Source organism: Lontra canadensis, unplaced genomic scaffold, assembly GCF_010015895.1.
Source record: "Lontra canadensis isolate GAN:19392208 unplaced genomic scaffold, GSC_riverotter_1.0 scaffold39, whole genome shotgun sequence".
NCBI lineage: Eukaryota > Metazoa > Chordata > Mammalia > Carnivora > Mustelidae > Lontra > Lontra canadensis.
The window spans coordinates 722,703-748,858 of record NW_022631033.1 but is presented as its reverse complement, the minus strand read 5'-3'; the positions used below and the strand labels follow the sequence as shown (position 1 = coordinate 748,858).

At 50.1% G+C, this 26,156-nt stretch overlaps 1 protein-coding gene across 1 annotated transcript in view; it reads left to right on the top strand.

Annotated features, from left to right (window-relative positions):
• The window catches only part of ERICH1 (glutamate rich 1), a 74,293-nt gene that overhangs the window by 20,555 nt on the left and 27,582 nt on the right, over window positions 1-26,156 (top strand). The window contains exons 2-6 of the mRNA XM_032869983.1: window positions 2,572-2,699; window positions 3,932-4,131; window positions 5,383-5,481; window positions 17,779-17,914; window positions 24,194-24,346. Of these exons, the coding sequence (XP_032725874.1) occupies window positions 2,572-2,699; window positions 3,932-4,131; window positions 5,383-5,481; window positions 17,779-17,914; window positions 24,194-24,346 (716 nt within the window). The remainder of the gene's footprint in view (window positions 1-2,571; window positions 2,700-3,931; window positions 4,132-5,382; window positions 5,482-17,778; window positions 17,915-24,193; window positions 24,347-26,156) is intronic.

Here is a 26,156-nt window from a genome sequence, read left to right as displayed (position 1 = left end):
CCCCGTCCACCTTCCCCCGCATCCCAGAGCCCCGTCCACCTCTCCCCTGGAGCCCAGAGCCCCGTCCACCTCCCCCCCTCCCGGAGCCCAGAGCCCCGTCCACCTCCCCTCCACATCCCAGAGCCCCGTCCACCTCTCCCCCGGAGCCCAGAACCCCGTCCACCTCCCCCCGCATCCCAGAGCCCCGTCCACCTCCCCCCGCATCCCAGAGCCCCATCCACCTCTCCCCCGGAGCCCAGAGCCCCATCCACCCACCCCCCCCAGCCCAGAGCCCCGTCCACCTCCCTCCCGGACCCCAGAGCCCTGTCCACCTTCCCCCCAGAGCCTGGGACCCGGCCCATCCCCCCACAACCCCAGAGCCCTGTCCACCTCCCACCGGGAAGTACAAGTTGCAAGTCCCTGCGAAGGTTTGGGGACCCCCCCGCCCCACAAATCCCATATTCCCTCATGGAAAGGTGTTCCCTGATCCTTTGAGGTCCCACAGGCCTTGTCTCCTCTGTCTAGGGCCTCTGAACACCGGGGCTGGGATGCAGATTCCAGAGATACTCGGGTCCCTGGGGTCCTGCCAGCCCACCCAGGTGGTCCCTCAGGGTCCCCAGCGCCAACACTCTTCTGGGTCTGGGGTACCAGAGGGAGGTGGGCCAGGGTGCAGAGTCGGGAAGGGAGGTGGGCTCTGGGATCCAAGTGGGAGGTGGGCGGGGCTCTGGGATCTGTGGGGATTCGCCGGGGGTCCAGGTGGGGCAGGAGGTGCCCCGCCTGGAGCTCCGTGTGGGAGGTGGACAGGGCTCTGGGGGGATGGCCCCGGGTCCTGGGCTCCAGGTGGGAGGTAGACAGGGCTCTGGGGTCCAGGGGGTGTTGGGCCGGGGGTCCCGCACTCCATAAGTTAACTCCACGTTTGTCCTTGTGGTGAGAACTTTAGGACTTTCTGCAACCCTTTCAAACAGAGCACAGGGCGTCATACGCTATGGTCCCAGGAGTCACTGAGGCTACAGCTGGAGGTTTATACTTTTGGCCACTTTCCTCCAGTTCTTCCCTCCACCCTCCCGGCTTCTGCTGACCACTAACCTGTTCTCTGTACCTACGCAGGGGTTTTTAGATGCCACGTATAAGTGTTTGTCTTTGACCGATCTCATTTAGCTTAAGGCCCTCGAGGTCCACCCGTGTGGCTGCAAATGGCAAGATTTCCTTCTTTCTTGGTTGCTGAGTGCACCATCACGTGAACACACTGCAGCTCTTCTTGTGCTCCTCCGCCCTGGGTGCACCCTTAGGCGGGTCCGCGTCTCCGCTCTGTAAGTAGCGCTGCAGTGAATGTGGGGGCGCCGACACCTCTTTGAGCTCCAGATTATGTTTCCTCTGAAGGCACATTCCAAAGTGCAGTCACTGGGTCGTAGAGTAGCTGCATTTGTAACTTTCTGAGGACTCTCCGTGCTGCTCTCCAGAGTGGCTGCTGCACTTTGCCTTCCCAGCCGCAGTGTGAGAGGGTCCCCTTTCTCGCATCGTGGCCAACACTTGCTATTTTTTGCCTGTTTGATGGTTGCCATTCCAAGGGCTGTGAGGTGGTCTCCAGCCGTGGTTTGGATTTGCATTTCCCTGGTGATGAGTGACCAGCCCTCTGTGTGTCATCTGTGGAAGAATTCCTGTTCAGATCCTCTGCCCGTCTTTTAATTAGCTTGGTGTTTTGCTGTGGAGCTGTGTACGTTCTCCATCCATTCTGGGCATGAACCCCTTTCAGATGCGTGACTCGCAGGCACCATTTCCTGGTCCCCAGGCTTCCTCCTCGTGCCTGTGGGTTTCTCTCTTGTGCAGAAGCCTTTGGGTTTGATGTGTCCCCCTTGTGGATTTTCACTTTTGTTCCCTGTGCTTTAGGTTTCCTGTCCAAAACTTTATCACCAAGACCCATACTGAGAAGCTCTTTACCTATGTTTTCTTCTAGGAGCTTATGGTTTCAGGTAAAAGTGAAGGTTCTTGATACATTTCTTATGTTACTTGGATTGGTTTAGGCCATGATTATTTATTTTTTCTTTTTTACATTTAAAGTGGATGTGGATTCCCCCTTTGAAATGAGAAGTCAAGTGTCTGTTATAGTTAACAAGAACTTGCTTGAAATAAGGAAAGGAAACTCATTTCCCACTAGGCAGAATGTGGAGAGCAGTAAATAGCGCATCTCAGCGGCTTCCTTTATAGGAGAACACTGTGGGGGCGCCTCCCTGCGTCCTGCACCCCGCTGAGTGCTGACTTCTACCTATGAGTTTTAAAAACAGATCATCACAGGCTAAAATGCTTAATTTCTAACAAGTCAGATGTTCGTCTCCAAAGTGAACATTGAAACATCCGGAGTGCTCAGGCCGTTCTTCCGCACGCTGGAGGCAGGAGCAAAGAGCCGGCCCAGCCCAGGCGGCGGGCCTGGGTCTCCGCAGCTGGCTGCCGGCCCGGGCGCCCTGCCCTGTCGCCCTGCCCTGTCGCACCGGGCTCCTTCCCGCACCGCACAGCGCTCTTTCCCTTCAAACCCTTCTCGCCTCCCGGTGTGCTTGGGGCCCTCCAAGCCGACACATCAGCGCTCCCCTCTGCCAGGAAGCAGCTCATCTGCGCGCACCCGCTCAACGTGACGGAACCCTCGCAGCTCACCGGGTTGAGACAGTCTGAGGTCCTCAGCTGCGGACCTTCTTCTCCAGACACGGCCTCCTTTGGCCATCGGACCGGTGATAGACCTGTCTGAGTGAGGTTTTACGACATCGCGGCGGGAGGGGTGGATTAGTCTCAGAAGCCTACAACCGAAGTAGGAAACAAAATAGTGCTTTTCTGAGTCCTTTCAACCCGCTCATGGAGGAGCTTGTCTCTGGGACAACACTTGTGTTTTCGGAAACACCTATGGGGGCGATTGTAATTGGAAAGACGGTAAGCACTGACAACTTGTGGAAGCCCCCCGTTTGTGTGGCGGGCGGAGAAGGCCGTGGCTGCTGCAGACCCGCCCCACAGTTCTGCTCTCTCACTGCCCAGCCCCCTTCAGAGACCCGGGGTCGCCTGCAGAACTCTCACTTCACGCTTGCTCACACAGCGAATGTTCCGGAGTCTGCTGGCTGTGCGTGGCACCTCGTTTGGGCCCCAGAAACGCAGCAGGGAGTGGGACACTTTCGTTCTAGGCAGGTTCCAGGCTCTTCCTTTGGGCCAGGGTCACGGTTGCGGCCGAGCCACATCCGAGGAGAACGTGCACTCTGGCCCGGACCAGGAAGGTGTGATGGGGTGGGCTGGCCGGCGGTCCGCAGCCACGACTCAAGGGCGTTCCCTGAGGGCAGCGTGCTTCCGCTAGGTTGTGAATCCTCCCGAAGCCCAGTTTTCCCCCAAGATGGTTTGTAGCGAAACTGGGGGATTCATGGGGAGGACATTTGGCCTTTGCAGCCATACGATTTGAGTAAGAAGCAAAATGTTTGTTTTTAATGTGCTGTTTTGTGTGGGGACGTGTGTGAAGGGTACTAGGCGGTGTCTCCCGGGCCAGATTGCAGGCCTCTGGGGGTCACAGGCCCACCTGAGACAAACAGCTCTCTGTAACTGAGCCGAGGCCCCCAGGTTGTGAGTGGGGGTTCAGGTGGCTTCCTTCGCGCCAGGGGAGACCAGGTGACTCTCCAACTCGTAATCACATGCCGAACGGGGTGCGGACCGGCTGGTTGCGGGGTGCCGGGTGGGAGGCAGCAGTCCAACGGCTGGGAACAGAGCCGGCCTCCAGGCGGATTGGGCGGTAGCTGCCGGGGTGGGTGTGGGAGGCTCTGGGGACGCAGCGGGGTGCGGGCTGTCTGTCCCCATCTCACGGTGCTGGCCTCAGTAGCTGCACAGCGAACTCTTCACACAGTGACTGGGCGTGGTGCCCCGTCCCCCGACCTGACAGGTGCTTCCTGGCTTTCCAGACAGCGGCCTTGAGCGGAGCACCGTGGTCCAGCTGCTCAGCCGTTCTGGGAGAACCTGACCGTGTACTTCTCCGCGGGCCGGCTCAGCTATTGGGCCCTGAGCCGCACGGGAGCTCTTCACACGGGGACGCCGTCTCCGAGCCGGGGCACCTGCTCCTCCCCACCGCCCTGCAGCGTGCCTCGGACGCTGCATCCCTCACCCTCCGCCCTGTATCTCCGAGCTGAGTGGCAGGTGGAGAGGATTAAGCGAATTGGTTGAAGTCAAGAACAGGGCAGAACGCCTGTGCCCCGGCTCCTCTCTCTCACCCAGCATCCCCCACTCTTGGGGCCAGTTAACCTGAGGATTTCTCATCCAGGGGCAGTGGTCATCTCAGCCTCTCATGCCACCAGGATTATGCGAGTGGCCGGGCCTTCCCGCCTCCATGCACGTGCACGTCCCTGGGATGATGAGCCCAGTCCTAACCTGTGTGCACCTGCCCCGCCGCCTGGGCCCCTCAGGCACACGCCCGGTGGGGAAAGTGTGTGTAATGCATGCTGTCCAGCTGCTTCTGGATGAGGCTTTGCTCCTGCCACGTCTGGTCTTCCCAGGGGGCACCTCTCCTGCAAGCGTGTGACCAGCCGAGGCTTTGCTGCCACAAGACCCTTATCTTCCAGGGACTCTCACTGAACAAGAGCTGAACCGCAGGTGGCCTCAGTCCCAGCTGGCCCAGCCTTCTTCCTCTTCCCCGTGTCCTTGCATCTGAGAGAGGGCTGGCCGGTGCCAGGTGGGCTCTTGGAGCCCAGCTTCATCCTTGTGCCTATGAGGCTTCTGCAGTAGAAATAGCCTGGCTTTACTTACTCATCTAAGCTGCCCAGGCAGAGGCTGGAACAGCACCCCTACCCCAATGTTCCAGCTCCCGTGATGGTGTGCACCCCCCATCATACACAGCGGCCCCCCAGCTTGTCACCACCAGGTTCCTGTCCGAATTCTTCTACCAGGCAGGCTTCCTGTGCTCAGAAAGCGTTTCCTGAATGAATGAGCCAGGGAACAGACAGACAGATGGCTCCGTGCCGTCGGTGAATGCCAGTCCCCGCTGCCCAAAGCAGCCATGTTGGGGTAGGACCTGTGAGCTGGTATACATTTCCAGCACTGGGGTAGGGGGTTGTTTGCCTCCATAAAAGACAAATCTGAAAATGGACAGGGTCATTGTGGGAAGGGGCAGGTCCAGCTTGTGGTTTGGGTTTTGTGGGTGGGTGGAGACAACAGGGAGTAAGGCAGCAGCCCTGGGGGACAGAAGTTTTCTGAGAAAACTGCATGTGGGGACTGACCCTGGAGTCTAGAGATGCCTGGTGGGTGGTTACAGACCGCCGTCTTTGGGATTTGACACAAGTCAGGTTGGGGTACGTGGATAGAGCGGATTCTATCCCCTCAGACCAGTTGCCACTGTTCCAAGGGAGGTGGGCCTCCTCTATCCCCTGTAACCCTTAGTTGTCTCGTCTGTAGGCTGGGGGCCGCCCTGGGTTCTTTCACGATGTGGTGAGTCAGGTGCAGCTGCAGGAGGGCACGGAGCAGGGGCTCCGGAAAACCACGGTCAGCATGCTCGTGGGTCCTAGAGAGGAAGGCACGCCAGGCCACCCCCATGCTGGGCCCCGCCGGGGGAAGCGCTAGGTCCGGAGGCAGGGGACGACTGAGACCATGACCTTCGATGGGGTTTCCATGGGATGGGCAGGCAGGACAGGGTGAATGACTCGGGACTGGCTGCTCGGAACAGTTTCTGTGGCTTCGGGCGATGGGGTGGCAGCCTGGGATGATCTAGGCAGAGGAACGCTGCTCCTGGTGCGGACGGTGGGGAGGCTGGGCCGAGGGTGCTGCGCCTGGTGCGGTGAGGGTGGGGGAGGCCGGGCTCGGGGGTCCGTACCCTGCTTCGCTGTTCCCTAGGAGTGGGCTGGGCTGGGCGGGCAGCGTCCCCAGCCGGCAAGCTTGGACCTGGGTTTTTCCCCTGAGTACAGTGTAGAAAATGTGTGTTTCTTTCCTTGTGATTTTCTTAGTGGCGTTTCTTTTCTGTGGTTTCCGTTGGGAGAATATACGACGCGCGACGCAGCACACACACAGCGCGCTGGCGCCTTGTTGGTGTTACCGGTCAGGCTTCTGGCCGGCAGTGGGCTGTGGCGAAGTTGGGGTCAGAAGTACACGGGGATTTTCCGCTGCACAGGGGTCCGTGCCCAAACCCTGCGTTGCTCGGGGCAGCTGCACACTGAAGACCAAGGGCAGGTGGCTTGTGGTCATGTTGGCACGTCCAGATGATTCGGGCGGGAGAGGGGCGAAGTGCGAGGTCCGAGGTCACAGCCCAGCTGACAGGGACAGAGTGGCCAGGCCAGCAGCGTGGGAACACGTCGTGCAGCGGAGGCCCCAGCGTGTCTGGCTTAGGGGCTGGAGAGCAGGCCGTAGCACCCAGCCTCCAAGACACAGTAGCAGGAGGCCTGGTCCCTAAGCGGAGGTGGGTTTCATTCAGGACAGCGAGGAGCAGGCATCTCCTCGTCTGTGTCCTCCCGGAGCCCTCCCAAAGCAGGGGGTCTGCTGAGCCACTCCTGCGGGTGACCCGGCTGCCACTCTTGCCTTGCGTGCTGTGGGTGGAATCTGGGATCTGGTGGGTGAAAAAGCCAACGCGCATGAAACTGCACAAAGTAAAAGTACTGGACTAGACATGCTCGGTTATCCTGTATATGCAGGATAGTAAAGCAAGTTTCTGCAGGGCCTGGGAGCCTCATGGGCTGCGCTCGGGTCCCTCGGTGTGCTCGGTGAGGCCAGGAGATGCAGAGCCAGCTGGCCCGTGTCCCTGCTGTGTCCCTGGTGGGAACAGTTGTGGCTGGGACAGCTCTTCTGACAGCTGATGCAGTAAGTCAAGTTAGAAAATCTGCAAGGAGATATTGTGGACAAAGTTTGGAATTTTTTTTAATGTGAGAGTTTGGGGAGAAAATGAATATTCAGTGTCTACATAACCCTTAGTTGGGAGAGCACATGAGACTGGTCAGGGAGTAAGTTCCTTTTGTGGCCCCTTTGAGCGCCATTTCTGGCTTTATTTTGAACACTGCTACCCTCTTTTTTTTTTTTATTATTTTTTTAAAAGATTTTATTTATTTGTTTGACAGAGATCGCAAGTAGGCAGAGAGGCAGGCAGAGACAGAGAGGAGGAAGCAGGCTCTCTGCTGGGCAGAGGGCCCGATGCGGGGCTCGAACCCAGGACCCTGGGATCATGATCTGAGCCGAAGGCAAAGGCTTTAACCTACTGAGCCACCCAGGTGCCCCATTTTTAAAAATTATTTTTATTAACATATAATGTATTATTAGTCCCAGGGGTAGAGGTCTGTGAATCGTCAGGCTTATATACTGAACAGCACTCACCATATCACATACCCTCCCCAATGTCCATAACCCAGCCACCCTCTCCCTGACCCCCTCCCCTGCAGCAACTGTCAGTTTGCTTTGTGAGATTAAGAGTCTCTTATGATTTGTCTCCCTCTCGATCCCATCTTGTTTCATTTTTCCTTCCCTACCCCCGGAACCCCCCACCCTGCCTCTCCAATTCCTCATATCAGAGACATTATATGATAATTGTCTTTCTCTGATTGACTTACTTCGCTCAGCATAATACCCTCTAGTTCCATCCACATCATTGCAAATGGTAAGGTTTCATTTCTTTTGATGACTGCATAGTATTCCATTGTGTGTATGCATATATATATATATATATATATATACATATATATATATATATACATATATATATATATATACCACATCTTCTTTATCCATTCGTCTGTTGATGAACATCTAAGTTCTTTCCATAGTTTGGCTATTGTGAACATTGGTGTTATAAACATTTGGGTGCCTGTGCCCCTTTGGATCACTACGTTTGTATCTTTAGGGTAAATACCCAGTAGTGCGGTTGCTGGGTCATAGGGTAGCTCTATTTTTGACTTTCTGAGGAACCTCCATGCTATTTTCAAGAGCAGCTGCACCAGCTTACATTCCCACCAACAGTGTAGGAGGGTTCCCCTTTCTCTGCATCCTCGTCAACATCTGTCGTTTCTTGACTTGTTAATTTTAGCCATTCTGACTGGTGTGAGGTGGGATCTCACTGTGGTTTTGATTTGTTTTTCCCTGATGCTGAGTGATGTGGAGCACTTTTTCTTGTGTCTGTTGGCCATCTGGATGTCTTCTTTGCAGAAATGTCTGTTCATGTCTTCTGCCCATTTCTTGATTTGATTCGTTGTTCTTTGGGTGTTGAGTTTGAGAAGTTCTTTATAGATTTTGGATACTAGCCATTTATCTGATATGTCGATTGCAAATATTGTCTCCTATTCTGTCAGTTTCTTTTGGTTTTGTTGACTGTTTCCTTTGCTGTGTAAAAGCTTTTGATCTTGATGAAGTCCCTATAGTTGATTTTTGCCCTTGCTTCCCTTGCCTTTGGCAATGTTCCTAGGAAGAAGTTGCTGCGGCTGAGGTCGAAGAGGTTGCTGCCTGTGTTCTCCTCAAGAATTTGGGTGGATTCCTGTCTCACATTGAGGCCTTTCATCCATTTTGAGTCTATTTTTGTGTGTGGTGTAAGGAAATGGTCCAGTTTCATTCTTCTGCATGTGGCTGTCCAATTTTCCTAACACCATTTGTTGAATAGACTGTCTTTTTACCATTGGACATTCTTTCCTGCTTTGTTGAAGATTAGTTGACCATAGAGTTGAGGGTCTATTTCTGGGCTCTCTATTCTGTTCCATTGATCTGTGTGTCTGTTTTTGTGCCAGTACCATACTGTCTTGATGATGACAGCTTTGTAATAGAGCTTGAAGTCTGGAATTGTGATGCCACCAACTTTGGCTTTCTTTTTCAATATTCCTCTGGCTACTCAGGGTCTTTTGTGGTTCCATATAAATTTTAGGATTATTTGTTCCATATCAAAAATTGATGGTATTTTGATAGGGATTGCATTAAACGTGTAGATTGCTTTTGGTAGCATACACATTTTCACAATATTTGCCCTTCCAACCCATAGCATGGAATGTTTTTCCATTTCTTTGTGTCTTCCTCAATTTTTTTCATGAGTACTTTATAGTTTGCTGAGTACAGATTCTTTGCCTCTTTGGTTAGGTTTATTCCTACATATCTTATGGTTTTGGGTACCATTGTAAATGGGATTGACACCTTAATTTCTCTTTCTTCTGTCTTGGTGTACAGAAATGCAACTGATTTCTGTAAATTGATTTTATATCCTGATACTTTACTGAATTCCTGTATGAGTTCTAGCAGTTTTGGGGTGGAGTCTTTTGGGTTTTCCACATAAAGTATCATATCATCTGCAAAGAGTGAGAGTTTGAGTTCTTCTTTGCCAATTTGGATGCCTTTAATTTCTTTTTGTTGTCTGATTGCTGAGGCTAGGACTTCTAGTACTATGTTGAATAGCAGTGGTGAAAGTGGACATCCCTGCCATGTTCCTGACCTTAGGGGAAAAAAATTTCAGTTTTTCCCCATTGAGAATGATATTTGCTGTGGGGTTTTCATAGACGGCTTTGATGATATTGAGGTATGTACCCTCTATCCCTACACTGTGAAGAGTTTTGATCAAGAAAGGATGCTGTGCTTTGTCAAATGCTTTTTCAGCATCTATTGAGAGTATCATATGGTTCTTGTTCTTTCTTTTATTAATGTATTTTATCACATTGATTGATTTGTGGTAGTTAAACCAGCCTTGCAGCCCAGGAATAAATCCCACTTGGTCGTGGAGAATAATCCTTTTAATGTACTGTTGAATCCTATTGGCTAGTATTTTGGTGAGAATTTTTGCATCCATGTTCATCAACAATATTATTCTGTAATTCTTCTTTTGGATGGAATCTTTGTCTGGTTTTGGGATCAAGGTAATGCTGGCCTCATAAAATGAGTTTGGAAGTTTTCCTTCCATTTCTATTTTCTGGAACAGTTTCAGGAGAATAGGTATTAATTCTTCTTTAAATGTTTGGTGTTTATATGTCTCTAGGAATGCTTCCATTTCTTCCACATTGTCTAATTTGCTGGCATATAGTTGCTCATAATATGTTGTTATAATTGTTCGTATTTCTTTGGTGTTGGTTGTGATCTCTCCTCTTTCATTCATGATTTTATTAATTTGTGTCTTTTCTCTTTTCTTTTTGATAAGTCTGGCCAGGGGTTTATCAATCTTATTAATTCTTTCAAAGAACCAGATCCTAGTTTCATTGATCTGTTCTACTATTCTTTTGGTTTCTATTTCATTGATTTCTGCTCTGATCTTTAGGATTTCTCTTTTCCTGCTGGGTTTAGGCTTTTTTTGCTGTTCTTTCTCCAGCTCCTTTAGGTGTAGGGTTAGGTTGTGTACTTGAGACCTTTCTTGCTTCGTGAGAAAGGCTTGTATCGCTATATACTTTCCTCTCAGGACCGCCTTTGCTGTGTCCCACAGATTTTTGAACAGTTGTGTTTTCATTTTCATTTGTTTCCATGAATTTTTTCAATTCTTCTTTAATATCCTGGTTGACCCATTCGTTCTTTAGTAGGATGCTCTTTAGTTTCCATGTACTTGAGTTCTTTCCAACTTTCCTCTTGTGATTGAATTCTAGCTTCAGAGCATTGTGGTCTGAAAATATGCAGGGAATGATCCCAATCTTTTGGTACCAGTTGAGACATGATTTGTGACCCAGGATGTGATCTATTCTGGAGAATGTTCCATGTGCACTAGAGAAGAATGTATATTCTGTTGCTTTGCGATGGAATGTTCTGAATTTATCTGTGTTGTCCATCTCGCCTGGTGTGTCATTTAAGGCTTTTATTTCATTGTTGATCTTTTGCTTGGATGATCTGTCCATTTCAGTGAGAGGGTGTTAAAGTCCCCTACTATTATTGTATTATTGTCGATGTGTTTCTCTGATTTTGTTATTAATTGGTTTATATAATTGTCTGCTCCCATGTTAGGGGCATAGATATTTAAAATTGTTAGATCTTCTTGTTGGATAGACCCTTTGAGTATGATATAGTGTCCTTCCTTGTCTCTTATTATAGTCTTTGGCTTAAAATCTTCTTTATCTGATATAAAGATTGCCACCCCAGCTTTCTTTTGATGTCCATTAGAATGGTAAATTGTTTTCCACCCCCTCATTTTAAATCTGGAGGTATGTTTGAGTCTAAAATGAGTTTCTTGTAGATAGCATATCGATGGGTCTTGTTTTTTTATCCATTCTGATACCCTATGTCTTTTCATTGGGGCATTTAGCCCATTTACATTCAGGGTAACCATTGAAAGATAAGAATTTAGTGCCATTGTATTGCCTGTAAGGTGACTGTTACTGTATATTGCCTCTGTTCCTTTCTGCGCTATTACTTTTAGGCCTTCTCTTTGCTTAGGGGTCCCCTTTCAATATCTCCTGTAAAGCTTGTTTGCTGTTTGCAAATTCTTTCAATTTTTGTTTGCCCTGGAAACTTTTTATCTCTCCTTCTGTTTTCTATGACAGTCTAGCTGGATATAGTATTCTTGGCTGCATATTTTTCTAGTTTAGTGCTCTGACTATATCATGCCGGTTCTTTCTGGCCTGCCAGGTCTCTGTGGATAAGTCTGCTGACAATCTAATATTTCTACCATTGTATGTTACAGACCTTGTGTCCCGAGATGCTGTCAGGATTTTCTCTTTGTCACTAAGACTTGTAGATTTTACTATTAGATGACGGGGTGTGGACCTATTTTTATTGATTTGAGGGTGTTCTCTGTGTCTCCTGGATTTTGATGCTTGTTTCCTTTGCCGTATTAGAGGAGTTTTCTACTATAATTCACTCCAATATACCTTCTGCCCCTCTCTCTCTTCTTCTGGAATCCCAATTATTCTAATATTGTTTCATCTTATGGTATCACTTATCTCTCGGACTTTCCCTTCGTGGTCCACTAGTTGTTTGTCTCTCTTTTGCTCAACTTCTTTATTCTGTGACATTTGGTCTTCTGTAGCACTAATTCTCTCTTCTACCTCATTTATCCTAGCAGTAAGAGCCTCCATTTTTTATTGCACCTCATTAATAGCTATTTTTATTTCTACTTCATTAGATTTTAGTTCTTTTATTTCTCCAGAAAAAAATTTTATTTCTTGAGAAAAGGATTCTCTGATATCTTCCATGCCTTTTCCGATCCCAGCTAACACCTTGATAATGCATCATTCTGAACTCTAGTTCTGACATATTACCAATGTCCATATCGATTAGGTTCCTAGCTGTCGGTATTGCCTCTTGTTCTTTTTTTTGTAGTGAGTTTTTCCGCCTTGTCATTTTATCCAGGTAAGAATATATGAACGAAAGAATAAAACACTAAAAGGGGGTAAAGACCCCAGAAAAATGTGTGGTAACCAAATCAGAAAAGACCCAAAACTCCTGGGGGGAGAAGAAAGGTCGAAAAAAAATAAAAAATGAAAAAATATATATATTAGACTGGTGAGTATACCAGAATCCACCCACTTGATTTTGGGTGTATTCTGATCTCTTAGAAGAAACTACCTACCAAAATTTTAAAGAAAGAAAACATACATATATGTATGCAAAAATAAGAGTAAACATGATGAAGGGATGGAATATGACTATAAAGATGAAAATTTAAAAATATTCTAAAGTAGGAATTGATAAGATAAGTTGGTTGGAAAAAGAAAAAAAAGGAGAGAATATGATCAGGCTGGAGATTAGAACAAAGCCATGTGCTAGATTTAGGGTATATTTTGATTTATTAGAGGAAAGTGTATCCCAAAATATTAAAGAAAAAAAAAACCTATATGTAAACTAAAAATAAGTTTAAATACAATGAAGGGATAAAATATGAGTATGACAATGAAAATTTAAGAAGATTTTTTAAAAGGTATTGATAAGATAAAATAGTTAAAAATGTTAAAAGAAGAAAGAGGAAAAGAAAAAAAATAGAATAAGAACAAAATAAAATTTTAAAAATTTAACTTCAAAAGGCTAAAGGATCATGGAAAAAAGCTGTGAATTCTCTTTGCTGCTTTCCTTTGGCTCTGGAGTTCGGCAGATCTTGTTGATTGGTGAAGTTGGTCTTGGCTGGATATTCTTGCTGATCTTCTGGGGGAGGGGCCTGTTGCTGTGATTCTTAAATGTCTTTGCTAGAGGTGGAATTACGCCGCCCTTGCCAGGGGCCGGGCTAAGTAATCTGCTCGGGTTCGCTTTTGGAAGCTTTTCTTCCCTCCGCACTTTCCGTAGAGCTCTGGAGGACAGGAACAAAGATGGCGGTCACCCTGTCCAGCTGGAGGAGCCAAGAGCTCGGGACCCCACTCCTCAGTGCGCCCTTGGAGAAAAACCATCAGTCCCTCCCGTCTGCCTGGTCTCCTGCCATGCTCCGAGCTCACCGGCCTATGACCGAATGTGTCTGTCTCTGGCGCGCGGCCCCATTTGGAGTCTCCAAACCTAGCAGATTCCTGCTGCGCTACTTCTCCAAGGGTGTCTCCCCGGATCTTGTGGGGTCCCATCTCAAAGAGCAGTGGCCTAACTGTGCCACAGATCACAGTTTAAGATAACCCCGAGCAGAGAGCTCACTCCTTGGCTCTGTCTCTGCCACCAGCTTCCCCGCTCCAATACCTGAGAGCTCTGTGACACTCAGACACCCCCCAGATCCTTCTGTGACCCCACGGGACCTGAGACCACACTGTCCTCTTGAGGGCTCCACCCCTGCTTAGCCTCTGGAGCGACATCCCTCTGTGGAGCAGACTTCTACAATTCCAATTTTGTGCTCCATTACTCCCCTGCTGGTCGGGAGCTGGCCCCTCCCCCGTGCTCTATCTTCCTGTCACTTCGGATTCACTTCTCCGCATGTCCTACCTTTCAGAAAGTGGTCAATTTTGTGTTCCTAGAATCACTGCTCCTCTGCTCTTCCATCTCCTGTTGAGTTCGTAGGTGTTCAGAATGGTTTGATACCCATCTAGCTGATCTCTTGGGACCTGATGTATTTCAGTCTGCTACTTCTCTGCCATCTTGCTTCCTCGAGCACTGCTTCCCTCTTAATTAAAACTTCAGGAAGCTTGCCAGCTCTTGCTTAAATCTTAGCTAATTATTCTTTCATTTATGATTCTATTATGAAGCTCATTAAGAAATTATCATTCATTAAATTAGCATATTATCCTGAACTTTCTTTTCTTATGCAGTGATAGAGTGCTATTATCAATTTATTCCTAGATTATAGACAATGGTTAAATACCTTGCCTCGTTATTGAGATAAAATGCAAAAAATAAAATGTTGACTGTTGTTGAGAAAGCTATGTGTCAGCTGGTAGATACTCAGCAGATGTTCAAACATAGTCTATCCTGAAAAGAGAGAACTCAAAATATCCGATTGCAAGAGTACAGAGACTCTGGTAAATTTTAACTTAAAGTGTTGAAACCTGCTACATCTTCATCAGGATGGCAGCGGGGGTGACGTGGCCCAGGATTTGCTAAGGTGGAGGACGTCTCTGTTCTCGCTGAGCAGTGAGCGGTGCATGCATGTCTGTCGCTGGCGTGCCCTGGAAGGTTTGCCCCTTGCTAAGGCATCGGTGAGGTATTGGGCACCAGCACTCAGCCACTAAGCTTCTATTAATATCGTTTTCCAGTCTTGGTTTTGTTTTTTTTAAGATTTTATTTATTTATTTATTTGACACAACGAGGGAAGGAACACAAGCAGAGGGAGTAGGAGAGGGAGAAGCAGGCTCCCCACTGAGCAGAGAGCCCAATGCGGGACTCGATCCCAGAACCCTGTGATCATGACCTGAGCCGAAGGCAGACGCTTAATGACTGAGCCACCCAGGTGCCCCTAGTTCTGTTTTTGATAGCAATTTTCAATTAAATAAGGTTTCAAAAATCCTGGCGACTCTCAATTCTAGATAATCACTTTTCCACTTGTATGTCTTTTCACTGGAAACTCTGTAAAGGTATGTCATAAACCTATTTCTGCATTTTCCTCTCAACATTTTTATTATTTTTTAAGATTTTATTTATTTATTTGACAGAGAAAGAGAGATCACAAGCAGGCAGAGAGGCAGGCCGAGAGAGGTGGGGAAGCAGGCCCCCTGCTGAGCAGAGAGCCTGACATGGGGCTCGATCCCAGGACCCCGAGATCATGACCCGAGCTGAAGGCAGAGGCTCAACCCACTGAGCCACCCCGGCGCCCCCTCTCAACATTTTTAAGGTTATGTGTCGCTATTTTGGGGTCCCTCCTATTTTTGTGTCATTTCAGGGAGTGTGGGGTCCCATCGGTCTTACTCCTTCCCAGTGACATCCACCCTTTAAAAGACAGCTTTGGAACTGATTTCCTTCCTCAGGCTTCCAGATTAGCTCTACACACGTTCTATTTTTCCTCTCCAAGTCCTGCTTTTCCAAAGACAGTGGTTTCTAGGGATAACGACAGAGGTTTTGATATAGTTGCCTAGAGAATCACAATGAGTGAACATTTCTACTCTCACCCGTTACAAGCTCTCCAAATGCACAGTGTGTATTTATAGAAATAGGTGTATGGCTTTGCCCCCATTTTAAGTGAAATAGACTGTGTATACAAATATTGAGGGAATGCGTATTACTTTGTGATCAGACTGAACTTTTTTTTAAGAGAAAACCATTCCTGATGTCGATGGGATGCTTTTTCTGTACCACATATTTTTACTCATCTTTCATTTTTTTCAGAGTGGGATATTACACAAGAAAAAGTTCCTATCTCCATTTCTTTTTTCAGAAGAGCCTTTTCAAATGGAACACGAAAGCAGTTTGCCCCAGTCAGGAGATAGCCCAGCCAGCCCGTGTGGGAGCCCGCTCCCCTGCTTCCCTCCAGAAGTGTGCTGCTCACCAGCACCGTCCCTGGCCTCCGATGCATAGCACACGAGAGGGCCATCCTTGCACCTATAATGCCTTCGTTAAAAGTGGAACATACTCTCCCTTTTCTATACTCAACTGTTAGATTTTAAAACCAGTAATGGCATTGAAAAGGAATTCATGTTCACTGTGCCCATTTCATGGTGGGAAATGCTGGCGCTCAGCTCGTCTTAACCCAGTGTCCTACCCAGCAGGGGTGGAATGGAACGTTTGTCTCTGCCTCGTAAGAAGTCACCCATAACTGTCGTTTCTAACCAAAACTCTGGAAACTTCCCTCCCATATGTCGCTGAGTACCACCACACGTTTCTTGTCAACGTCATGCAAACAGGCTCTTTGTCCCCACCGTTCCAGTTGGGTGACGCTCCCAGGCACATGCCTGGAACCCGTTCCGCAGAAGGCAGTGAGAACATTGCCCCTCAGCAGATGGTTTCGGAAACACACTTTGTACCGGGTCCCCTGGTACCGATGATGTTGTAGAACATTCAACTCAATACGAGTGCATGAGAAATCTTTCACTGCTAGGACCTGTGGTCCTAAATGCTGATGTCATTAGCATGGACTGCTTTCCTTCACCCCAAGGAGCCCCTGCTGCAGAAGGGGACCCCTTCCTCCCTGGGAGCCGCCAGCTGCACTCCAGTGGGTTCTCTGAGGAGTCACCACTGCGGAGGGAGCCCTTTGGAATTTTGAAACCAAATTCTGTTCTTAACACTAGAACGGGTCAATGGGAGTTATTCCTGGTAGGGACGCCTGCCACCCAGTAGGGGGGTGAAACTGGGAGGCTGCGTGTCCGCACACCCCCAGCTGTGGTGGGACTGTGCCACCCACCAAGAATCTGGAGTCCCCAAGTGCTGGCTCCCAGCGATCTGGTTTCTGCCGCTCGGCTGCCCGTCCCCCTAGAGCGAGTGTCCTGTTCTGTTGAGTCGTTTCTAAATTTACAAATTCATTTTGTCAACCTTTCCCTCACCTTTTCCAGGATTCTGTTTTGAGACTCGTGCCTGTCCCTTTCTATACTTCCATCAGGACAGAAATATTTATTCATTATGACAGCTTTTTTCCCAGTTAGAGCAGAATGCCAGCTGAACCCAACACGAGCGTGTGCAAGCCGAGCGTGTGTTACCGACCACAGCCGCGAGCCCGAGCAGGTGTGCTGGAGCGAGCGGCCAGTGCTGCCTGTCTCCCGGTGGCACACCTGGCCCTGGGGCCTGCCGTATGAACTGCACGTGGACCAGCCCCGTCAGGGGACATGTCGTACCCAGTGCCTGAACCCCAAATTCAAAACTGGCTCATAGTTGGTGCTTTACAGAGAAACTCAGAAAGATAAGAACATTGGAGGGAAGAAAGACCACTTAGAAACCCACAAGTAAACCCCTGAGTTCATACTCACCACCACCCAGGCCTGCGGCCCTCTCTTCCCAGCCTGGCTCCTGTCCCATGTGTCCACACCTGTGGGCATGCCAGGCTGCCAGGCCTGTGGGGAGGGGGTCCTCTGGGCTGGGGGTCCCCTGTTGGGAAGTGCAGGGGCCCTTGAAGGATCATGCTGGGGATGTCCTCTGATGGACGGTCCCGGGGGTCCTCTGATGGATGGTCCTGGGGGTCCTCTGATGAACAGTCCTGGGGGTCCTCTGATGGGCGGTCCCGGGGGTCCTCTGATGAACAGTCCTGGGGGTCCTCTGATGGGCGGTCCCGGGGGTCCTCTGATGGATGGTCCTAGGAGTCCTTGGGGGCCAGTGCTGGGGTGAGTCCTCTGATGGATGGTCCTGGGGGGCCAGTGCTGGGGTGGGTCCTCTGATGGACGGTCCTGGGGGGACAGTGCTGGGGGTCCTCTGGGGGATAGTCCTGAGGGTCTCCTGATGGATAGTGCTGGGGGTCCTTGGGAGGACAGTGCTAGGCTGTCTTCGCACACATTTCCATTTCTCTCTGGTGGTAATGTCAGGCTGTGTCTCTGTTTCATACAAAATCCACCTGTGACTTAAATTGCCATGAATAATTCTTCCTTTTCTTCTCTTTGTTAACTGGCTGTAGTGTTTGTGGGAAAAGTGCTGAAGAGGCTTTTCCCTCGTGTTCCCTGCAGCCAAGTAAAGAGCGCACCTGTGACTCCAGCGTCTGACAAACCAGCCAGGAGAGTGGCCGCTGAAGAGGTCCCCAGGTTGACAGGTGAGGGGCTTGCGGGGTTGGGGGGGTCACCATCGGTTTCCTGGCGACAGCCTGCCCCGGAGCAGGAGGCTCTGGCTGGCTGCAGTGGGTGCTGAGCTCCAGGATGCCTGTCCCCACACACTCAAGTCCACTGCGCTCCGGTAGAGGAGCCAGGGGTGGGCCCTCTGTCAAAGACCAGTTCAGGACTCTGCTAGGTGCTTGAGTTCACTTGCAAACCCTTCTCTGGTCCCAGAGATGACCGGTGAGCCCGCTGGCTTTGTCTTTCCTATGCCACTGTCACTCTATCCCGGCACTGCCTGGCTTGTGTCCATGCTGCACGGGCTCCTGACAGCTCTCCTGCTTTTGTCCCTTATCCACCGGTCTTTGGCACGGGTCTGTCTGAGCTCCTCAAGCAGGATGATGGTCTGCAGCGGAGCCTTGTGAACTGGTACCCCAGTAGCACAGGGTCTCCGGCTGGGAGGGAGATGCAGGGAGACACCGGGCGAGGTCGGACACACACAGACCGTGCTCTGAGCCCCCATCCTTGCTTCTGTTTCCTCTGGTGTGAGCCTGCACTGGCCTTTGTTCCCACGTGACTCTGTTCCTGGCTGCAAGCCCCGCGGAGTGACCATGATGGAAGGGACAAGTTAGTTCCTTGGGCACACATATGTGACCACGCACCCTTGGCTTGACCTCAGCAGCCGCCCAGGAGTCCCGCCACTGTGCTTGCTGCCCCCGAGGCCGGCTCCGCATGGGCAAGCCCACGAAACCTGCTGGCCATCAGCCAATGCGGCGGGTGCTGTGCTGGTGCGGGTGGGTACAGGCGGTCACAGAGATGCATTCCCTGACCTTTCACGGACAGGGTCGCTACATGTGTGCTGTTCCTCCAAGACAAACCCACATGTGCCGCGCTCCCTTTCCGTGTCCTTGCCCTGTGCCGGGCCATGCTGATGACGGTGCCCCCTCCCAGCTCTGTGGGGACTCCTGGCTGTGAGGGAGCCACCGCTGCCCTTGAGCAGGGCCCAGCGCACGGGGATGTCCCCAGCACCTGCACCAACCCTAAGGAATGCTGTGTGTCCCTTTTCAAGTGACCTGTACCTGTGAGCGCTGAACCGTGTCCCCAGGTCCCTCATCAAGGCCCCAACCCCTGTGCCACAGGGTGTGCTTATCTTTGGAGACTGGGCCTTTAGGAGGTGGCAGAGGTCGCGAGGGCCGGTCCTCACGTGGTACGACTGCCCAGCGCCAGTCACGAGAGGTGGTCGGGACACAGACCCGCACTGGGGGCTGAGCACGGGAGCACCTGGGGAGAGACAACATGTACACGCTGAGGAGAGAGGCCCAGGAGGAGCCTGCTGCCAGGGGACCCCAGACTCCTGCCTCCTGGCCCTGAGTGACACAGGTCTCTGCTGCGGGCCTCCAGCCAGAAACACGGCAGTTCGGGAGTCCACACGACCCAGTTCAGGAGGCGGAGTGCTGCGGGGAAGGCGTGCTGCCCCTGCTTTTCTCTCCAAATTTTACCGAATTGACATTCGTAATCTTGGCCAAAATGTTGGCTTTAGGGTTTGGTTGCACCTTCTTCCGTCTTGTAACTGGACAGCTGTACCAGTGATTAGCCACCAGGGATAAGGCTGGCGGAACATCAGACGAGGGCGTCTGTGTCCACGTGCATGAGCTCACACCTGTCAGAAGCGCACGGCATCCCCAGGGGCACAGGTCGCTGCGGGCTGGCCCTCTGCCACACTGCCCTCGCGGGCCTGGAGCGCTGCTCTTCACATGGATGTCACGGGGTCAAAGCCAGTGCCGTGACTCTGGGCCTCCCATCCTGAGCACGGTGAAGAGATGGCTCTGGGAGTCGTGGCAGCTCCCGTCTGTGCGCCGCGGCGGGGGGCTCTAGCTTCAGGGGCTGGGTCCGTCCCATTCCCACACTTCGTACAAGGCGCTCACACTGGCAGGTGGCTCCGGAGCCTCTGGGCAGTGTCTCTGCACCATACTTAGTGCTCAGTCCCTTCGTGTCAGCAGGTCCCTGTTAATACCGCCGTCAGGCGTGGAGACATTAATTAATCATGAAAATACCATTGTGAAGTTCAGTTCGGAGCGTGTTTGCCACGCGGAAACCACTGGTTCACACGGCCCCACAGCTGTTCCTTCGAGGAGGCACACGCGGCCGTGCGGGGGTCTTCTGGGGTCTCTGAGCACCAGCCATGCCGTCCACAGGCTGGGCTGTGGTTGGACAGCAGAGGCACAGAGTCCCCGTGGAGCGCAGAGCCAAGGCCAAGCCCGCGACACTGAGGTCAAGACTTAAGCCGAAATCAAGAGTCCCACACTTAACCGACGGAGCCATCCAGGCACCTTAATTTATTTTTTTTTAGATTAAATTCACTTAACCTCTTTTAACCATTTCAGAGCATTCAGCACAGTGATTTTTAGTATATTCACAAAATCGTGCAAACACCCCACTATCTCCAGGCATGGTTATCGCTTCAGAAGCAGACCCCTGCGCACTCCCTGTCCCTGCTTGCCGTCCTGCAGGTTTCTCTTCTGCACATTTCACACACGTCGAGTCCTTCGCTCCGTGGCCTGTTGTGACCGGCTCCCTCACTCAGTGCTGTGTGTTTGGGTCTGTCCACGCTGTAGCGCGTCTACACTCACTGCTCTTGGCCACTGGTTACTACCCCATTGGATGCCTAGAGCCTGCTGTGTCTGTTCAGCACTCGAAGGAGGGATATCTGGGTGGTTTCTGCTTCTCGGCTGGTATCAGTGACGCTGCCAGGGACATCCGTGAGCAACTGTGGGCGTGGACATGTGCTTTCACTTGTCCTGGGCATACACCTGGGTGTGTGCTGGTCCCATGGTAGCTCTAAGGACAGCCACAGTGTTGTCCCTGGCGGCCACCTCACAGGACACCCCCAGCAGAGGCATAAGGGCTCCCATTTCCCACACCCTTCCCGCATCTGCTGTTTTCTGTTTTCTTGAGGGCGACGGCCCTAGCGGATGTGAGGTTGTATCTCAGTGTAGTTCCGATTTTCATTTTCTCTATGACTGAGCACAAGAGCATCTTCTCATGCATGCATCGGCCGTCCGTGTGTGCAGAGACATGTCCGTGTGAGTCCTGGTACGGGGACTGCTTGTTTTGTTGCTGAGCTGTGAGAGTGGCTGTGCTCTGGATGCTAGACCCTGGGCAGATGTACGGCCTGCAGAAACTTCCTTCCACATCGTGGGCTGTGTCTGCACTTCCTTGATGTGTCCTTGGAAGCACAGAAGGTTTCAAGTTCGATCGGGCCTCATGTATCTATTGTTTTTTCTGTTGCCTGTGGCTTTAGTGTTATATCTAAGAAACCATCGTCAAATCTAAGGTCCCAAATTTTACATCTCAGTTTTCTGGGAGTTTTATGGCTTTACCTCTGACATTGATGTCACCGATGGCCTCTGCGGTACCAGGTGTGTGTGGTGTGAGGCAGGGGTCGGGATCTAGCCCTTCTCCGGCGCATTCTTGTCCCCACACCACTCGCACCACAGGTTGTGTTTCCCACTACATGGCCCAGGCACCTTGTCAGGAACCAGCAGTGCAGATGTTTGGGTTTATTTCCGGGCTTTTAGCTCTAGGCCATTGGTGTGTGGACTGTCCTGTGCCGGGATCACACTGTTTTAATAAGTTTGGTAATAAGTTTGGAAATCAAGAAGTAAGACTCTTTGCGCTTTGCTCTTTTTCGAGCCTGTTTGAGCTGTCAGGGTCTCTTGCAGTTCCACGTGAGTCTTAGCATCAGCTTCTGCACTTCTAGGGGGAAAGGCGACTGGATTTTGATACAAACTGCACTGAGTGTGCAGAACACAGTGGCGGGGGAGGGGGTTCCCATCTTAACAGTATTCACTTGTCCAGTTCATGAGTTTAGAACAACCTTCTGTTTAAGTCATCTTTGATTTCTTTCAACAGTATTTTGTAGCTTTTGTTATAAATTTTACACTTAAAAAAGGTTTATTTCCAAGTATTATATTCTTTTTGATACCGTTGTAAATGGAATTACTTTCGTTTCTTATTGGAATGTTCATCGCTGGTGTTTGGAAGTAATGTGAATCCTCTGACCTCAGAATAGGCAAATGTTTCCTAAATACGGAAATTCAGGTTTTTGTGTCTTGTTCTTGTCTCCTAAAACTTTGCCAAATTTATTACCTCTAACAATTTTGTAAGCAAATGTGCACGTGTGTGTCTTTAGCGTTTTCTACATTGAAAATCATGTCATCTGTGGGGAGAGATGTTTTACTTCTTCCTGTCCAATCGGGATGCCTTTTCTTTCTCTCTCTTTTACTTCCAGGAACATCAGCATACCCTTGAGGGAAAGTGGCAGGGGTGGGAGTGCTGGTCTCTCTGCTGCTCTTGGGGAGAGGATCCAGGCTGTCCTTCTGCACAGGATATCCACAGTGAGCTCTGCGCACATACCCTTTGTCAGGCTGAAGTTTCCTCCTATTCCTAGTTTGTTGAATGCTTTTTTTTTTTTTTTTTTTTTTTAATCATGAGAAAGCAACATACTTTTGTGAAGCAATATGCCTTGGAAATTTTGAAGGAAAAACAATTTATTTGTAGCTGGAAAAAAATCTTGACCAGGGCAAAACGGTGAAATCTCAATCATATGGACAAAACTTGTGTGAAGCTTCTGTAAACGTTATTTTGAGAATTCCCATGGAGGCAAGGTGCTCCTGGAGGAGACAGCATGGTGATCATCAGAGTTGTAGGGGCCCATATCTTTGTAGGGTTGAAAGAAGGTGGCCCAAGTGAAGAAAGTTGCCTTTATCAGTGAGTTCTCGGATGTGCGATGGGGAGAATGCTCTTTGTGGATAGGACACAGCGTGGTAATTATGGTAATCATTCAGTCGATTTACTGATGTTTGTTCACCTCACAGAAACCCTTTCCCCTTTCTGGTATTAAGAGTACTGATGGTTCCACTTGTTAAAGATAGGGGTGTGATGTACAGATAGACAAAACAACCAGTGCGTATGCATTTGGTAAATTTCTTTCACTCAGAGGCCCACATCAGACCTTTATTTTCATTATTGCTCTTACTGTCTCTTTAATTGATTGGTATGTGGCACATATTCCAAGTCCTACAAGTCGTCCTGCAGGAATTCCCGTGACCGGCAGCAGCCTGCATGGCACAGGTCCCAGGTCTGCACCCGCTGTCCAGGTGATCCTTCAGCTGTGTGACTGGAGCCTGTCCTGGTCCCGCAAGCTCCTCTGCCAGCTCTTGGTGGTGGGCCCGCCCCCCTCACAGGCAGACAGGGTCCCCTCAGGTCCGCCGGGGCCGGACAGCCACAGTGTTGGTGTTGTGGCTCAGGACCTGCTGTCTGCCTTTCACTCAGATCATGTTCCCAGTGTCCTGGGATAGAGCCACACATCAGGCTCCTTGCTCCATGCGAAGCCTGACTCTCCCCTTACTTGTGGATGTGTGCGCTCGTTCTCTCTCTCTCTGACAAAAAAAAAAAAAAAAAAAAAAAAAAAGATTGATGCCACCCAGTGTTGGAAAGAGCGTGGGAGAAGGCGAGCCTATAGTTCCCCTTCTAGAGCATGCGTCTCAGAAGCCAGCGAGAGGAGCTTACCCTTCAGACAGTCCCGTCAACAGGGATTTCTCTGAAGAAATCAGTGGTCAAGTGTGCAAAGTTAGCTTCGACAAGGACAGTCAGCAGCTGTTTGTGGATCAACCTCCACGTGTGAGATTTGGAACAATGGTTAGATTATAATTAAATCGTAATTTGCCAGACACATGGAATATTATATAGCCATTAAAGAACGGCATAGATGTAAATGTATCTTAACAAACTATTCTGTCATGTACTAAGTTTTGAGTGATATTATATATGTAATGTACAGACGTATAATAATAATATGTGGCAAGAATGATCGCATTAAGATGTGTGTGTATACACAACGTATGCGGGTTGTTAGCACACATGGAAAGAAAGTTCCGGATTATGCACCAAAACGTTAAGAGATTCACGGGGCAGTGATGAGAGTTATGCTGTGTGGAATAGACTTTTTTCTGCTTCTTACTCATGACTTAAATTTTTCTATCATTTTGTAAAAATCCAGAGGCTAAATAATCAGAGGTTGTTCCTTTCTCCTGGCTGGACATAGGGCTGGTGCGACTCTGACAGGGCGCTTGGCCTGCTGGCCCTGTGCCAACGGCAAGACTGGGTCTCACAAGCTATTAGGTCTCACGTCTTCGGGGCATGAGGTTGGGGAAGGGTGCCAGGGCCAGCAAATGTCCGGTCACATGATGCCATTTTCACTGTCCCCTTGTCTCCTGCAGATGAGGACACCAAGGTCCCACCTCGAAGGCGACTCTACACGGCGAGTTTGCCTCCTGAGGGGTATGTCCCTGCTCCGCCAGAGCCGCGGGACAGCCCAGCCTCCGAGGACACGTCTGGCAGCGATGACACAGGAGGAGGGTGCCAGCTCCCAGGTGAGGTGTGGCTCCATGGTGTCCCACTCACACAGATGCACGGTGGGAGGGTCAGGTGAGCATGTCCGCAGACAGCCACACGCTGGGCTCAGCATGTCTTGCAGTCCATGAAAAATGACGGGCAAACAGACTTGGGTGGGAGGGGATGCTGCCAGAATGGGTCCAGGGCTGTCATTGTCTGTCGATTAGGAGAAGTCTGCCATTAAACACAGCACAGTGTTAAAGGTACTTGTTTTGGTTTAAGTAGAACTTTTTTCTTGATTTTCCAATTTTTTCAGAATTTCTGAGATTGTGTGCAAATTTTGTAATCACGGAAATAACTTCTTTTGCATCTGTTTTATGGAAGGACCGAAAGAGTATTTTGCTTTCGTGGTTGAATGTCCTGTGAATGAAGGAGGGTAAAATGCCTGCTTTGCTGTGTGCACTGGGATCACATGAAAGCGGAACAGAGTGGAATTGGGAGATGTCAAATAAAAGTTTACCCAGATGATTTTCTAACAAGTATAAACTAAGAAACTAGTCTATACTCCAAACCTTAATTAATTTGAGTATCAAGGAAATGTGGTTTCTTTGGACGTTGATCTTCCCAAGTCCCTAATTAAAGGATCAGAAACCATAAAGCCAGAAAAGGGGTGGCGAAGGAATGATGTAGTCGTCTTTCCAAGCCCTGTTAAAAATCTTTAGAATGTAATTGTTAGATGAGTAAATTATTTAATGAGAAATTTTAATGACCGTCTTCTGAAGATCAGTGACTTTGGTGAACATACTTTATGGGTACTTAGTGTATTCAGTAAGAACGTGGGGGGACTCAGTCCTGTGCCATGGGACACAGTACTGCTCCCCAGCAACAGCTCATGGTTAGCACTGCTGATGAGGCCAGCAAGGGCCCGGCTGCGTCCAGAACCCCTGGGTCAAACGCTTGCGTCTGTCCTGTGACCGTAGGCCCTGAGCTGGAGTGACGCCCTCACAGGAGGTAGAGGGATGTTGGCACAACTGGGCAAGTGCCTCCTACCCAAAAGCTGCCCCCCACACAGGCCAGCTGGTCCTGTGCTGTGGCTGGCCCGACAGCGGCCCACGGCTGTGAGCGAAACCATGAAGACCAGGGGGCTGCCTGCCTACCGGCGATGCACGGTAACCTGGCAAATTCCCTAGTGCGTTGGGTGACGTTGACTGCAACATTGTTACAGGATACGTGTCTGCGACTTGTTGGGCAGAGTCTTTCTGTTAATTGTCTCATCCTCTGTTACCTGTTGGGGGTGTGGGTCTTCCTTTCCCAGAGGTTGTGATCGGAGAAGGGTCCAGTGGAGATGGGGGTGATGGGACTGCGTCCTGACCCGTCACCCTCTGAGGGGAGCGTGGGCAGGTCCAGCCCTGAGCTCAGTCTTATGCACCGTGCTCTGACCATTCTGCCTCAGGACGCTGTGTGGCTGTCTGCCACGGTGGTCTCTCCGCAGCTGGCCGAGTCTAGCCTCCTCACCGGCCAGGGTCTGGGCTTGAGGACATGATTCTTTCTGGAGGCCCTGTGAGCTCGGTTTCCTAACTCAGTGCTGCTGGAAATGCTGCCCGCTTTTCTAGAAGAGCTTCAGTTAGCTCACCCATCAGATTGCGGCTGGGAAGCCTGTATCTTTCCCTTTTCCACTCTTAGAACCCCTCTCTGTTCCCATCTACTTTGTTTACTGTTTATCAAATGTTTCCTTCTCCTTGTCAGCCCAGGAAGTGGGCTGCTGCAGGGCACTGGAGGCCGTAAAGTTGGAGGAATGTTCACCCAGGCCTCCTACCAGTGGTCTCCAGTGTGAGCGAGCATTCAGGG